The sequence below is a fragment of the Ciconia boyciana genome, chromosome 8 (genome assembly GCF_034638445.1).
Source record: "Ciconia boyciana chromosome 8, ASM3463844v1, whole genome shotgun sequence".
Lineage (NCBI taxonomy): Eukaryota > Metazoa > Chordata > Aves > Ciconiiformes > Ciconiidae > Ciconia > Ciconia boyciana.
In genome coordinates this window covers 23,620,921-23,636,260 of record NC_132941.1, presented here as the reverse complement: position 1 = coordinate 23,636,260, position 15,340 = coordinate 23,620,921, and the positions used below count along the sequence as shown (strand labels likewise).

The following is a 15,340-nucleotide window of genomic DNA, read 5'->3' as shown; positions in this document are numbered from 1 at the left end:
CAACGGCCGCAAGGGTTGTGACTTGAGGCAGAGCCTCAGGTCTTGTAGCGGCTTTGCAGCCACTCTGCGCCCTGCAGTGGGTGAAACTGGTCTTGGAGACCAAACAAATTGGTCTTGGAGAGCCAGCAAGCCTGGGGACAACTCCGCCAGCACCTTGTGCAATAGCGAGGAGGCCATACAGGCTCATTTAATCTCCTAATCATATTTTTAGGGGTTGATTTGGGCCAGGGAAGAGTGCAGGCAGAAGGGGAGGTAGGAAGGCAGGATGGTGGGTCCAACTGGGGGAGCATCCGGGCGACTCAAGAGCAGGGGCTATGCTCGTGTAGGGGGCACCCCATGCTCCTCATCCCCATCCCCATTCCCATTCCCGAGGGATGGGGCAGGGCTGCCAGAGCCAGCAAGGTGAGCACCCAGGGACGTTTCCTGCACCCGAGGCTTTTACGTGGCATTTCTTTACACAAAGAAAAGTAAATAAGCTCAAGCAGGGCGTCACTGGGACAACAAACACACCGACCAGGCAGGCAAACACCAGCTGGAAAACAAAACCAGAGCCTTGCAACCAGCTCCTGGCAGCAGAGACCCCCCCAAACCACACTGGGAGCTTGCCCCTGGGATCCTCCAAACCTCCTCCATATCAGCTGACTGCACCCATGGGTTGTCCCACCACTGGCTTTAACCAAAGAGCTCCAAGAGGAGCTGAGATGGCTGTCACCACTGTCATATGCCAGGCCCGGGCTCAGCACGAGGACAAGGGATCCCATGCACCTGCTTTTTATTGGGTGCTGCAGAGCACCCAAAAAACACCAGGCGGGGCACATGAGACCAAAAAAAAAAACCCCAATCCTAAACCTCATTTTCAGGACCACAAGCCCCACTTTAAGGTTGAACCCATTGAGTACCAACTAGTTTTTAGAAAAAAACAACCCCAAACGCTCCAAACCCATTTCAGCAGCTGCATGGGCAAAACGAGCTGGGCAAGTCCCCGGCGGGGATGGGGCAACAGCAGGACAGTGCCTTTCATCTGCCAGGTCACCCACAAAATCAAAGGCTCTGACAGCCCCATAATGCCGGGGCTTTGAAGAAGCAGTTTCAATAGTTTGGCCAGAAACATGGCCAAACCACAGACCCACCCCGGCACCCCAGGGTGCTAAATCTCCTGAAAAAAAAATGAGGTGACACCACCCTGGTCCCCACTTAGCCAAGCCACCTCCGCTGTGGCTTTCAAGCTGGGCCATTTTCATGCATTTTGCTGCATGGGCCAGGCTGGCAGGGGTGGATTTGGGTTGCGGACGCTCAGGGAGAAAGAGAAGGAGGAGGAGGAGGAAGACTCACCCTGCCTACCCCAGCAGGATGGGGCTGCCGCTCAGCACCCTCCCCAGGCATCGACTGTCCCCAGGGTAGCCCTGCCACCAGCTTGAGAGTCACATCCCAGAGTCTCTGCTGCCATCTAGTGAAAAAACCTCCCTGTCCCCTACGCCAGGAGCATCCCTGGCCCTGGGTGTCCCCCAAAAGCCACGCCTCTCCCCCCTGCCCCAGTCAGGGCTGCACCGTCAGCCTGGTGTCTCCCCCGGCATGGCCAGGGTGACACAGTACTGGAGAAATGATGCTGAGCACCCACCAGCATCCCAGCAGCACTGGACCATGCAGCATCCCTCCTGTCCTGCCCTATGGGGTGTGAGACTAGGGGCCACACAGCCACAGGTCCACCGGCACTGTCCAAAAGGGAGAACAAGGTAATGCCACCCATCCCCAGACGTGGCCAGCAAAGGGGCACTGGGACAGCCCAGATTCTGGGGTACTCCATTTTGGGGCTCGCAGCCCGGCACTGCTGCAAGGACGCTGGCAGCAGACAGGGGTGTGCTAGAAAATCCTGGGTTTATTTATTTTCATTTAAAAGTCATTCCGAGCGTGGAGTGAGCAGCGAGCTCTTCCCCAGGGCATGAGGATTTGGCCCCATCAGCACTTGTAGTTCCCAAAAAATAGGAAAGAAAACCAAAATAAATCGCACAGGTATCACCTGCCACCCCAGTGCGCTCCCAGAGGAGGCTGCAGGATAAATCCTGCTGCACAGCTCCACGCGGTGACAAGGTTAACACAAACCAGGGCACAGACACATTGCAATCTGAGACATTCACCAGTGCCAGCTGCAGGCTCCTTTCAGGACGTCTTAAAGAGGCAAGCAGGGCTAACAAAGCCCTGGTCCAGCACTGTTCCCAGGTGTGGTCCCTGGCGAGGACGCCTGATCTGGGGGGACCCTAAAGGGCTTTGCAGGGACACACACACACACACCCCGAGATGCTCTGGTGCTCCAGCAGAGAAGGGTTGGGGGCTGGTATGGAGCCCAGCAGAGCTAGGTGGGCCCTGGATTGTACCCCCACCGTTGGGTGCTGGGATAGATGATGCCCCACAGGGCTGGTGGCCCCTTTCTCCCCATCCCCACAGACCCCCAGGGTTGGGGTCATTCCTCCAGCTGTGGCCCCGGGGGTACCAAGAGGGGGACAAACAGGTGGGTTCAGCCCAGAGCTGCTGCCCAGGCTTCACCCAGAGCAGCAGCAGCAACTCATCCACATTTTTTGGGGTTCCTGGGAGGACCTTGGGAGCCTAAGGTCATCTTTTAACAAGAAAAACCCAAGTCTGGAATAAAAACGGGCACCCATTTTAGCAGCAAGTCCTAAGGGAAGGTCCAACTGCTCGGCAGCCCTGAGCCATCCTCCGGTGCTATGGCACAGCAGCATCCCAGGGAGAAAACTGGTTTCCAGTGGGACAGGGAGTTGGCACTGGTGGCCATGAGCTGGCTGTGCGGTCCTGCTGGGAGCGGGTGCCAGTAGAAAGAGAGAAGATACTTGGTCCCATTTTACCAGCCAAGGGAAAGCCAGGCCATGTGCAACAGCCACGGCCAGGAGGATACAGCACCGGGATCCATATACAGGGTGCCACCATCTCAGCATCTGTCCTCAGCCAGTGCTGGGGGTAACGGTCACCTGCAAGCAGAGAGCAAGGTAAGACGGGGCGAGCAGCTTTGGAGGCACCATACCCCGGCGCAGTGCCCAGACCCCATGGGCACGAGGAGGGAGACCCCCCCCCTCCAATGTCCCCAGCACAAGGGAACCCACTCCTGTCCATCCCTTGCTGATGCTCACAGTCGTGTTAGCCCCAGGGTGCAGCCCAGCTCCACCAAGATGCCCTGGTGCTTCCTACAAGTGGGGAACCAGCCCCAAACCTGCAAGGAAACCTTTTCCCAAGGGCTGAAAGTCTCAGGGAAAGCAGAGCTTTCCCCAGTCGCTCAAACCAGCAGTTGATGGGATCATCTACTGCATGGGGATGGCACTTTGGGACCTGCCCTAGGCCATCCCAACAGCAGGCACAGGATAAGGGACAAAGCATCCCTGGGACATGCCACAGAGCCGTTGCTCTTTGCACCACATCCTTCAGGTCCTCCACTCGCAGTGTGACCCACCTGCCCCAAAGTGTCCCCATGGGTCCCTCACCTCCTGTGCCCACGGGAGAGGTAGTCCCGGTTCAAAGAGCAGAGCTGCTGCTCCAGACGGAAGATGCGAAACGCCAGGTATGAGGAGGACACGACCAGGAGGCAGATGCTGGGAGCAGAGGAACAAGCACAAGCACTCAGTGGCCAGTGGTGGAGACGGACATTCCTGGCGTAGCCCCCCATCTACCCCACGCTGCAGCCATCCTCAGCACACTTACAGCACGATGAAGATCTTCAGGAGCTGGTAGTCGGAAGGTCTCAGCTCTGCCACACAGCTCTGCTCCACCTCCAGCTCCTCCTCGGTGTTTACTGTGCTTTCTGAAATGCAAGCCCAGAGTCAGCAGCACAGCGACGCTGGGCAGATGCTTGTGCTCCTCCAGCAACTGGGAGCCTTCAAGCATCCAATATTCCTCCTCCATCAGCTAACGCTACCTGCACAGGCATTACAGGGGCACACTGAGGGCTCAGACCCCACAGGCAGGACAGCCTATCCCATCCCCTAGACCCCATCACCGACTCCCAGCCTCAGCGCTGCTTATCTCCAAGGCAGAAATCCCCTCCACGACAGTGGAGGATGGATGAACATGTATTTATGGAGGTTTACGCCCAGCAACATGTGTGGGGCAGGGCACAAACCCACATCCCCAGGTCGTACACAGCCCTCACCTGAAACCAGGGGCTCCTCAGAGGTGAAGGAGCTCTCCTTGGCGCTCAGGCTGCTGACGGAAGTCCGGTGGATGCACTGGTAGTCGGCATCTGGCAGTGACAGTGACAGCGAAGCGGGTGACACCTTCCTCCACTTGCCCTCAGGGACGATCACCTCCTGCGGGAACAGCCCCAGGTGAGCCATGCCACAGGCAGCGGTTTCTTCCATGAAACTGGTAACACCGAGGACGTGGTGGGGCCAGATTTGGACTCAAACCTTATGGCACCTCCATCGAGCACCAGCACATCCAAAACATCATCCTAAGGAGGAACTAGTCCTCCACGACAGCCCTGTGGGGACACAGGTTCCTACTGCCATAGGAAGGACCTGCCCACACACCCCACACCTGCCCCAAATACCAATTGCTGCTTCCTTCACCCCATGGCTCGAAGCTCAGCGTGGTCACCCATCGTCCTCCAAGAACCCCTTGCCCACCCCATGGCTCAGCATCACGGTCCCAGTGCCCTGGAAAGGCACTGAATCAAGTGGGGCAGCAGTGAGCATGGAGAGGGATTCCCCCGCTGGAGAGTCCCCGGGGCTGGAGCTGCTGAAGGGAGACCTCCCTCGGAAGCACCGGGAGATGCTTCCAGCCTGGATCATTCCCGATTCACTCCTTAAAAAGCACCTTCAACCCCTGGGATGCCACCAGCCCACAGGGGACATCCCACTTGTCACCTCCTGCACCCAGCCTGATGCAAAGGGCCACCAGCCCATGGAGGACACCCTGCTCAGTGTCCCACACAGCCCGGCACCGCTGCAGCATCAACAGCTTCGTGACCAAGCAGATACAGGGATGGGCCATCCACATTTCATGGAGGACACATCCTGCTGTCTGGGGACACAGCCACCGTGGGCAGAGCCGAGCCCTGCCATGCTCCAAAGGCAGCAGGATGCGGCCCCTCATGCTCCCTTGGTCACACCACGGTTCAGCAGCCTTTTCCCTCTCCAGCCTCCTGGCTACAAGCCACCCCACTCATCCCACAGATTTTTGGATAATTCAGCCACGTTTCTAGCCTGTTATCCGTGTTCACAGCTGCAAACAGCACCAGCCAGCTGGAGTGGAGCAGCAGCATTTTGCACATCACTCTGAATTTTTTAGTCTATAAACAGACACCCACGACTAACCGGACAGGTCACTGGCTTGTGCTTAGCCACGTGCTGTCCAAATCGTCCTCTTGACCTAGCCATTTCTTGCCAAACTGGGGTACAAGGATCCCGGAGGACGAGCTATGAAGACAATGGCCACATCCTCATGCAACCTTTCTCGCAGCAAGGGGAGAGGACTGACTGCACCCTGCAAGTGGCTGCTGGCCGAACTTCAGCATGCTGGGAAGGCATTAAACCCACCAAGGGGGCCAGGCAGATGCTCTCCTGCCCATAATGCAAGTTCATGGGGGTCCTTCCCTCTCCAGAGCTGCCCTGACCCTCACCAGCGATACGGCGTCGGGCTCCTCTGTCAGCTCCTTCAAACTCAAGCTCTTCTTACTCGAAACCTGGAGGGGAGAAAGAAACAGGCATTATCAGCTGGAGCACCACCTCTCCCTGCTTCAACCTGAGCCAGAAAATTGAATGTTGACCTTTCTGGTGAGTCTGTGAAGAGCAGCTGCTTAAAATTTGCAAGCGCAGGGATTTTGGGGATGAAGAAAAGCACCCGGCAGAGGACAGGGCACTGCATCGCTGCTCCCTGCTGCCAAAAACCCTACAAGGTGGTGGCTGAGCCAAGGGCTCCTGCAAGGGCTCCTGCAAGGGCTCCTGCACCGGTCTCAGCTCCCAGTGGAGGGGATAAACCATCAGGGGAAAAAAAGGGAATATCTGGGCAGAACGAGGCACATTTCAAAGAATAAATTCCTCAGTTCAGCAACGGGGCTGAGTCACCCAAATTGCCCCCCCAGCATACCTAGCAGCCACCCTTCCAGGCAGGGAAGGGCTCCAGCACCACTTCCCATGTGCTTCAAAGGCAGGGAGAAGAGGAGGTGCCCACAACCCTCCTCTCCAGCTTGAGGGCTGATGGATTTCTTCCCCCTTCAGGCTTAATTCAAAATTATTTTTTTTTTACTTTGTACCATTTTTCCTTCCCTTAAACTTTAGATCCGGGGAAAAGGCAACGATGCATGGAGTGGCAGAACTAGTATTACTACCAGATTATAAAGAGTTCATATAAACGCCCTGGGAGAGAACAGAACCTCCAGGCTCTGCCTCTGTCATCTGTGACCCAGAAAAGGCCACCAGCGGCTCACAGGGACAGGATGCCTATGCAGCACCTGGGGACGGGCTCTGCCCTGCCAGGATGCTCAGGAACATACTCAAGAAACAGCCACCATCATTTTGAACTACAAAACGGGGATAGCCCCCTGCATTGGGCGGTGGGGATGCAGCAGTGTCATGAAGTGCTGACGTTCTCAGCAGGCTCCTGCCCCTCTTCCCATCCCTTGCTGCAGAGCAAGGATGCCAAGAAGAGGTGGCAGGGCACCAGGGAGGGCTTTGGGAGCAGTCCAAAGCCTTTGTGGTGATGGCAAGGAGCTTTGCTCCCCAAGACGCAGCCCAAAGGGAGCTTGTGGCTATTGAAATGCGTCAGACGCAGGGTGGAGGGTACCTGCAGGTGCGTGCAGACTCTCCTCAGGACATCGTAGACGCTGTCGCGGGAGATGAGAGACACGAAGATGTACTGCAAGAGAAAGAGAGAAGCTGCCGGGAGAGATTCCCCCCATCCTGAGTCCAGTTCCCCACAGGCAGGGGACAGGCAGAGACATTCTGCCCTTGAATCTCCTCTCCTTCGTGAGCCATGTCTCCCCCGCAAGCATCTCCCCACAGAGTTTCCCTGCTGCTATTTTTGCAGCCTGCTGAAACCTGGACCTGATTTTTTTGGGGCCGGTTTCACTTGGCTGCTGTCCCCATGGGGCCTCCCACACTCAGTCCAGAGGGATGCAGCAGCAAATGGGGCCGGGAGCAACCAAAAACGTCCCCACGGATCAGCAAGAGGGGACACGGGGCAGTGCTCACCTTGCCCAACGCAGAGCCCACGCGATGTGCAGAGCAGCCTTGCAACCAGATCACTTTGAACACCCGAATTGTGCCTTGTCCCACCCCTTGCTAAAATCCTGCAGGTATAACCTCCTCCTGGGAGGGGATGGGCAGCACACACTGCCACAAGCAGCACGCAGGCAGGCAAGGACTCAGACGCACTGAGCAGGACTACATCAGCTCACTGCAGCCGACAACACCCAACATGATTTAAAACCAGGAAATTCATCCCCTTAACCAAGTTTTCCACCATCTCGGGTTGAATGCTGGCCCAAACCCCTCCCCTGCTTGCGTTTAAGGAGTTTAAAGGTTTTATTTGAGCCTGGCAGGGATTTGTCAGGCTTGGTCGAGTTTCACTTGGGCTTTGCTTTGCCCAGAAACAAAGTGAAATTCAGAAACAAAAGCAAAGCCATGGTGTTTGCCCTGGCTGGCTGCCAACGCAGAGAGCAGCGCTCACTTCCCAACCGGCCCGCGCTTTCAGCCGAGAATGGGAATCACTTCATTGCCTGCTCTCAAATCACAGCCAACTCAGACCAGGGCATCCCCCAGCTGTGGCGAGGCTGGGTACCAACGCTTGAAAGGCTGGCGTTACCTTTCTGCTGGCAGTGGTGGTGATGGCCAAGCCATTGGGCAGCAGCCGAGCCGTCTTATGCTTTTTTATCAGCTGTACGGAGACCACCGGGATCACAACCTGGAGGGGAAAAAGACACAGGGACAGGCAGGGATGGGCACGGTGCGAGCGCAGGGAGTTTCTTTCGCAAGACAGATTTAACACGCATTGTAATTATGCCCCAAGCAGAGTGTCAATGCGGGGACTGGGCATTTCCCAGAGACAGCTTGGTTTTTCTTAAAGGTCATGGCATCCGCCTGTGTTAATCTCAGCTCAGAGGTGGTCTCTACTCGATCAAAACAGCAAGGAGATGGGGAAAGCATCATGCAGTGAGTCTCCCTAAGACCCATCACAAGAGCCCCCCTGCAAGCCTGGGGAGGGTTAAAAATAAGACAGGATGTAATTTATGGCAGGATAACTTCACTGAAACCCCGTACTTCCATTAGATATTTGTTTAAAGCAGCTGATATAAATAATTCAGTTCTTCAACCCAATTTTAAAGGAAGTTGTCTCTCCCCAAGATCCCTGTCAGCCACAAGACTAACAGGGAAACATCAGATTGTAAATCAAGAAGAAAAGCCAAGAGAGATTCAAATCTCCCCCCGCAGAAACCTTTGATCTTCTTTCAAATGCCGTTGCAGCTTGTAGGAGGTTTTGCATTAGGGAATTTTAAACCAAACCAATATTTGGTTTCCCCAGGCAGATGCTGCAGGTGATTGGAGGGGGAGGCACAGCCATGCTCCTCTTTGCATCGGAGGCTTCTGACAGCAATTTTGGTGGTATTTGGGTGTGGGAGGGGATAAGTGGGCTGCGGCGTAGCCTGGGCTACAAGCCCTACAGGACCGGGGTGGGCTGGCCCCCATGTTACCTTGATGTCCTTCCCAAAAAGGTTTGCGTAGAAGCAGAGCCAGTTGGGGGAGATGTAAAGCCTTCCCTGGATGAGGATGTCTCTCTGGAGGGCGCAGGAACAAACTGCAAGGCAGAGAGAGGGGCATGGCAGACTGTGTGCCAGATCCTGCCCGTACCCGTCCCTCGCCATGCCACCCACCTTTCAGCACACTCTCCTCCGTCGGGATGTCCTTGAACAGCTTGTGGTACTGGGAGTTGTACTTGCTAGCGGCCTGAAAATTAAGCAGAGCAAAGTTATCCGGTGACCTCACTGATAAGGAGAACCAAAAAAAAACCCAGCCTCCTGCAAAAACATCTCCCTCTCCCCGCACCCGGGACTGGCGCAGCAGGGTCCCACCGGGCTGGGGACGGCGAAGCCAAAGGGCTAGAGGAGGCTCGGATGATCCAGCACCCAGCAAATGCTGTGCCATCCTCCCAAATAAACATTTCCCCTAATATCTAAGGAGGTGTCTGAGCCTCTGCGGGGAGCCAGTTTTCCCCTAGACTCATCCACAGGCAATTTATTTTGCCCAGCGGTTTCTCTCCTCCTCCTCAAGCTCTTCCCTTATTCAGGGCACAGTGACAACACTTGCTTTGCACCCATCGCGCCACGCCATCCAGCTATTTATATTCCTGGTACCTCTTCAAAGCCTGCCGGCAGCCGCGGCGAGAAGCTCAGCAGGTTCGCCCTTAAATAATTCCGTATATAAGTTAAAGGCTCCAAAGCAGTTCAATGCTTTGCATTAAATCCGCTCAATAAGTCCTGTAAGGCAGTGCGGACAGATTTGTGCCCCTGAGCTAGAGGAGGCAGTGTCCCAGACCTCAGGGTGCTCCCTGGGGATGCGGCTGTCCCTGTGGCAGTGACAGCTGCCACCTGAAATCCAAGGGACAAGGTGCTTTGCCAGGATGCAGAGAGATCCAGCACAGCTCGAAGGGCCCTGGGGAAGCAAGGCTGGTTTGTAGGCAGCACCGCAGGCAGAGCCCTCCTCCCTGTGGTGACAAGGTCACCTTTGCTCCGCGCACCTTGTCACCAAATGAGCCAGGCCGTAAGAGAATCAAGGCACTTGCATCACCTGGGGTCGGCTTAGACACTCCCTGGAAAGACACCATGATGGTGGTGGGTGCCGGTGGGAGCGTTTCAGGGAGACACAGGGGGATACGGGGTGGACACAGAGGGGACTGTGGCATCGCCTCTGAGCCACCCCTGGGCTGTCTTGACCTGCAGGTCAAGAAACACCCCTTGGCCCCAGCATAAACCTGTTGCCATCTAGTAACCCTCCCAGATGCCTCTGAATAATCAGCAAAATGTTTTTCTCCTCAATCTTTTTCACGGGGAAAGGCAAAACGCCTCCTCCCTCCACTCCTTCCTCTTCCAGAGCATCTCTTGTTTGTAGACAGACCGAAAAGCTCTACTTCGGGCACTACTTGAACAACCAAAAAGGTTGAAATGGACAGCAACTGAGCTGCTTGCAGTCAAGACTTCCACTTTCTCCTTTGCTGTGGATGGAAAATCCTGCAAGTATTTGCAAGGCAGATCACAGGCCACATGAAACCTTCATCAGCTCCCTCAAAAACGCAGGCAGGAGCCTCTGCCATACACCAGGAGCCGCTGCAGCTTCGCCTCTGGCTTCCGCAGCCCACATTTGAGACCCCGGGTGGGTTCCTCTGTGACAAACAGCCAGGGTCAGGCTACAACAAACCAGCCCGTTCACTCATGAAGCCGAAGACTTACCACTTCCCGGTGGCATTTCTTGATGTCTTCATCCTTCAGGGCTTCATTCAGGTGGAGGCTGGAAGGAAAAATAATAATCAGGTAAGTGAAGAGCCCCAGGTCTCTTACCGGCTCCCAAAAACACATGTGCTGCAAGAAGAGACACGGCATGACGTAGAGGACCAAAAAGAGACCCCAGGAAGCCAAGTTTTGGGTGTCTAGGCGACTTATCGTAGCATCACGCATGCAGTGACATCACTGAGGTTAAATAATGGCTGCAGGAGAAGGCTGATCCATCTGGCATCAGGCTGATGGCGAGCCGGTCTGTGCCATGGTGGAGGCACCAGCACTGGGGTACCTGTATCCAAAATGCACACTGGCACTGGAGGAAGGAGCCCAGAGCTGCCCCCGGAAGCAGCCTGGGACAGGTTAGAAGCTGGCGATGGGCAGCTTTGGCTGGGTCAAGGTTTCCCCAGGGAAAGCACAAACTGGGAGAAAAAAAAATTTGGGAACGTGCCCAGCCAGGAGGATGGACTCAGATTTGGCTGTGCATGGGGGCATCCATCCACATCCATCATGCAGGCAGATGAAGGGAAAAACCACAGAGACAGTGAAATCCTCCCAACAGCCTCAGAAGCGGGAATACCGGTCCCCTTCCCCAAACTCCTCTCCCCTCCTTGCCTTTATAGACCAAATATTTGAGGGCAAAAACAAAGAGGGGACCCCCTGTGCCAACTGCCAGCTGGCAGGCTGCACCTGGCAGCTTGGAGGCAGCGGGGATGCTGCAGGAGGTGGAAACAGGAGGAAAAAGAGCAAATACTCGACTGCAGACCCCAGGACCCTGCGGTGACGCTGCCCCTCACCTGCTGTCGAGGGAATCCAAACTCTTCTCCTTGTGCGATGCCTCTAGTTTCTCACGGCTGTGCATGGGCTTGGGGCTCTTCAGGGGAGCTGCTTTTTCATGCATCAGTTTAGTGCTGCAAGGAGAAGCCCATTAGCCCCCGAGGAGAAGGGAGAGAGCAGAGAGATGCGTTTCAGAGCTGTAAATCCATTCCCTTCAATCCCTGCCCGCACAGAGACATCGGTATCTCTGCCGCTCAAGGACAGCAAGAATATTTCTGCAATTTCTCAAGTCACGCAGAGAAGAAAAAGGGCATTTCTTGCCAGGAACTCCCTGCTGCTTGCAACCAAGTGGCTAAGGAGCGGCGGCTCCCTCCCCGCTGCCTGGGATAACACCCTCCAAAGCAGAGCCTCTCCTCCTCCAGAGATGGAGGTTGGGATGGGGAAAATCGCAGGCCTACAAAACTCCCTGGGGTGATGGACATTTCAGCCAGCAAGGGCCAGGGTCTGCTCCTCTGGGTCAGCAAAACACCATCTTCCCAGGGCAGAGCCCATGCTGAAGGCACCACCTCCCTCCTTTAATTGCTCCCCTCTTGTTAAAGCCCGTTATTTACTACCATGAGTTTTATCAGAGGCGCTTATCGGCTGCAACAGGTAAAGTAAACACGCTCCCAGCACCATGCAGGGAAGGTTATCACCCAGCAGGCCAGAAAGGTGGCACTTCCGCCCTCAGCAAACTGCAACCGGAGACTGTCATGCCGCGGCACTTCTGGCACCAAGAGCCAAAGCGGAGTGTGATCCCAGGGGACCGATGCCGGAGCAGTGATCCACAGGCTCTGGTGGTATAGCAGAGCCAGCAAACAGCCACTGGACCTACAGAGAGGAATTTATTCAAGGGAAAAGAGCTCAGCTCAACAGGCAGGGGGTGATGCCAGAGCAGGTGGGGGACAGGCAGGATGGCAGTGAGCAGGATGAGCGCCAGTGGGCAGGACAAGTGCGGAGCTGGAGTGCATCCCGGTGCCCTCAGGGACAATGCCGTAGTGGTGCGGCAGAGCCCAGGCAGAGAAGCCATCCCAAAACTGCTTCCTAAATAAAGAGAGGGGCTCTTTCACTGCCCCATGCTTCCCTACACACACCCTGCTCCCGCTCTGAGGGGCTTGTCTAAAGGGAAACCCATCTAAATAATCCCTCACGGACTCAGGGAGAGCCAGGATGGGGGTGCTGCACCCCAACACTCATCACCCAAACGTCCTGAGAGTCAAAGCTGTATGAGCTCCCATGTTCGCGCAGCCTCGAGGGCCCAACCAAAACACTGTCCCAATGTGATGGAGCTGGGCTGAACCCTGGCCAGAGGCACGGGCAACACTCCCTCAAGATGCAGTATGTACACGGGGCTGCAGGAAAAACAAACGCAAGTCACCGGTGCCATGCAGTTAGGACCAGGCTGGGAACCAGCTCCTGGATTCCTGCAGCCTGCATTTGCAAAGTGAATGAGCTGCCCACACGGCCCCAAAGCCCGAGCATTGCAGGGATAGGATGAACACACCGAGGCTGTCGGGCGTTTTTAGGAGAAGCTCAGGTCAAAGGACGTGTCTGGAAGGGAAGGGAGACTCTACCAACAAGAAGCACCAAAATAACATCCCTTGGCATCGCACCAAAAGGCTTTTTCCCTGCCTGATTCCTTGGACACCCTGTGCCTTTGGGACAGGCAGCCCCACGCCACAAACACTCTCTGCCAAGTGATGCCACGCTACCCTGAAGCCAAAACTCGTACCATGGAGGCACCAGAGCCTTCCTCCCCCTTGCCCCCGTGCTGGAAAAGGGGCTCCGACCTGCTCCAGAGCCTCCCTCTCCAGAGCTAAGCCCGCTCTGGCTTCCCCCACATCATCCCTTAAATCCCCAAGCGGTTGCACTGCTTAATCCAGGAGAAAGGATTTAGCCCTAACGAGGGCTGATGCCAAGGGGCACTGCGCGGGGGATGGGGAGAGACACCCCCTGCTTGAGGTGAGGGCATTGAGAAACCCCCACGAGGTCACCAAACACACAGAAATCCCCTAAAAAAAGAAAAGCCAGAGGCTGTAGAACACTTGGAAGGGCTGCATGGTCCTGTCCCGGTTTTCTTTCCCTCTTATGGTCACTGCCAGGGCCAAGTCCCCAGGTCAGAAAGTCCCTGGACACAGTGCTGGCACGGGGCTGCTCCAGAGAGGGTCTGGGAGCTCTGAGGAGCATCCTCAGCGCCAGCAGAGATGTCGCCAGCAGCTGCCTCATCTCCCCCTCTCCAGATCTCATTCCATCCCGGTTCCCAGATGCGGCAGGGATGGAGATCCGGCATTTGGGAGCACAGGATAAGATAAGGTTGGGCTCCAGGAACAGCTGACAGGGAAGTCTCCCTGCCAAGAGCTGCTTCCAGCACCAGCACAGGGAAGAAAACACTTTCTAGCAGCTCACACCATCACCCTCCTTGACGTTTTTTTTTAAGCAGGAAACTGCTCCTGCAGGAAAACCGCTGTCCCAAGCATCCGAAACTACAAGCGGCGCAAGAACAGTCGGAGCGCGGAGCCCCTGAGATGAGGCACAGCGGGTGGACACAGGAGACCCCGGCAAAGGGAAAACATTGCTGGCAACCTGCCGAGCCCCTGCCCACCATAACAGGGCTGACACCCCCCAGCTCTGCCTGTGCAGGCTCCCTGAGACCCCCAGCTCGCCTCCTGGGCTGTGGCTTTGCCAGGCAAAGGCCAGTGCTTCTTCCTCCCCACAACTCAGCATCTCCCTTCCCTTACGCAGTGCTGGGATCCAGCCTGGAAATGGTCCTGCGTGAGCCCCTCCGGCGGCGTTTAATTTTCGCTGGATCCTTTCCCTGCTGCCGGCGCAAGTGAGGGGGAAGCACGCGGCAGAGGCAGGAGAGAGTGAGCCAGGGATTTCACCTCCCCCCCAAAAAACCCAAGGATCAGAGCCAGAGGGAGGCACTTGCAGCCGGGCTGCCTTGGCCCGAGCGAGCCCGGGCAGGATCCGGCGAGCTGCCCTTGTTCCCAGCTTTCAAGGTCATTTCAATCCCATGTGTTGGCTACTGGAGCAGAGCCACCGCCGAGGATGCTGGAGGGGAACGGCCGGTCCCGAGCGGCGCTGTCAGGAGAGAGGCAGGAGGTCAAGGAGAGGAGGGAGAGACGGAGCCGTGTGTGTCCCCCCAAGTCCCTGCGCCCCAGGGTCTGGCTGCGGGCGGCCTCCCTCGATGCCCCCCCCGGAGTCCCTCCCGGGGAATGGCCTGTCCCCAGGGCCCTACACCCGGCGGGTGGCAGCCGGGGTGAGAGCCAAGGCCTCGGTCCCAGAAGGTCCCAGGATCACTCCCAGCACCCAGGACACTGGCTTTTACTGGGCACCGCTCTAAGAGCCCAACGCCACGGGGAGAGCCCGGCCTTGGTCCTTTCGCGGCCCCGGGCGGGCCATGATGGGCCGGGAGAGCTCGGCCGCCAGCCAGCACCGAGCCACGCCGGGGGCCGCGGCGAGGAGCGGCCGGGGCAGCCCCGGCGGCCAGTCCCCACCCTCCGCCCGGGCTCGGAGCCCCCACCCCAAGCAGAACCGGCGGTTCCCGGGCCGGGCAGCGGCGGCACCCCCCCCGCTCCAGTTCGTCCCCTCAGTGGGGTGAGGGGGAGCCTCAGTATTTCCGCGCTCCCCTCAGAGCGCGATGCTGCCGGCGGCCGGCCGGAGGCAGGCCGAGAACTGGCACTGGGCTCCCCAGCGGCAACGGGGACGCGCCCCACGGCTCCGGTCGCCACCCGGGACTCAGGACCCCCGCAGCTCCCCCCCTTCCGGAGCCCCCCGCCCCTACCTGCGCGGCAGCCCCGCGCTGCCCGGCGCCGTCATCCCCCGCGCGCCCGACCTCCTCGCGGCGCCCCGGCGCCCACCTATTGGCCGCCCGCTGCCACGCCCCGCCCCCGCCGCGCGCCCCCATTGGTAGCTGCCCCTCTCCGCCGCCGCCGCGCCCCGCCCACTGGCGGGAGGGGTGGAGTCTAGCGAGGATCCACCTCTTAAAGGGGCCGCGGGCACCTTGCTCGGCCCCGCCGTGGTCGGAGCTCCGGG

The 15,340-nt window shown here is 57.4% G+C and overlaps 1 protein-coding gene across 3 annotated transcripts; it reads right to left on the bottom strand.

The window, feature by feature from the left end:
• Positions 1 to 1,843: 1,843 nt before the first annotated feature.
• On the bottom strand, positions 1,844 to 15,160 carry GRAMD2A (GRAM domain containing 2A). Of its 3 annotated transcripts, XM_072869976.1 has the most exons (13): positions 15,090 to 15,160; positions 14,044 to 14,386; positions 11,287 to 11,400; positions 10,445 to 10,502; positions 8,873 to 8,945; positions 8,693 to 8,796; positions 7,807 to 7,905; positions 6,787 to 6,858; positions 5,624 to 5,686; positions 4,154 to 4,310; positions 3,706 to 3,805; positions 3,489 to 3,596; positions 1,845 to 2,981 (listed from the first exon to the last, which is right to left on the bottom strand). In XM_072869976.1, exons 3-13 carry the CDS (start codon positions 11,388 to 11,390, stop codon positions 2,978 to 2,980), a joined length of 942 nt encoding a protein of 313 aa, XP_072726077.1. In that variant the 5' UTR covers positions 11,391 to 11,400; positions 14,044 to 14,386; positions 15,090 to 15,160; the 3' UTR covers positions 1,845 to 2,977. The 3 variants fall into 3 exon arrangements, with proteins under 3 accessions (XP_072726074.1, XP_072726077.1, XP_072726075.1); XM_072869973.1 differs by lacking the exon at positions 14,044 to 14,386 and having other exon boundaries at positions 1,844 to 2,981; positions 15,090 to 15,159; XM_072869974.1 differs by lacking the exons at positions 1,845 to 2,981; positions 14,044 to 14,386 and having other exon boundaries at positions 3,485 to 3,596; positions 15,090 to 15,159.
• Between the last annotated feature and the right edge of the window lie 180 nt (positions 15,161 to 15,340).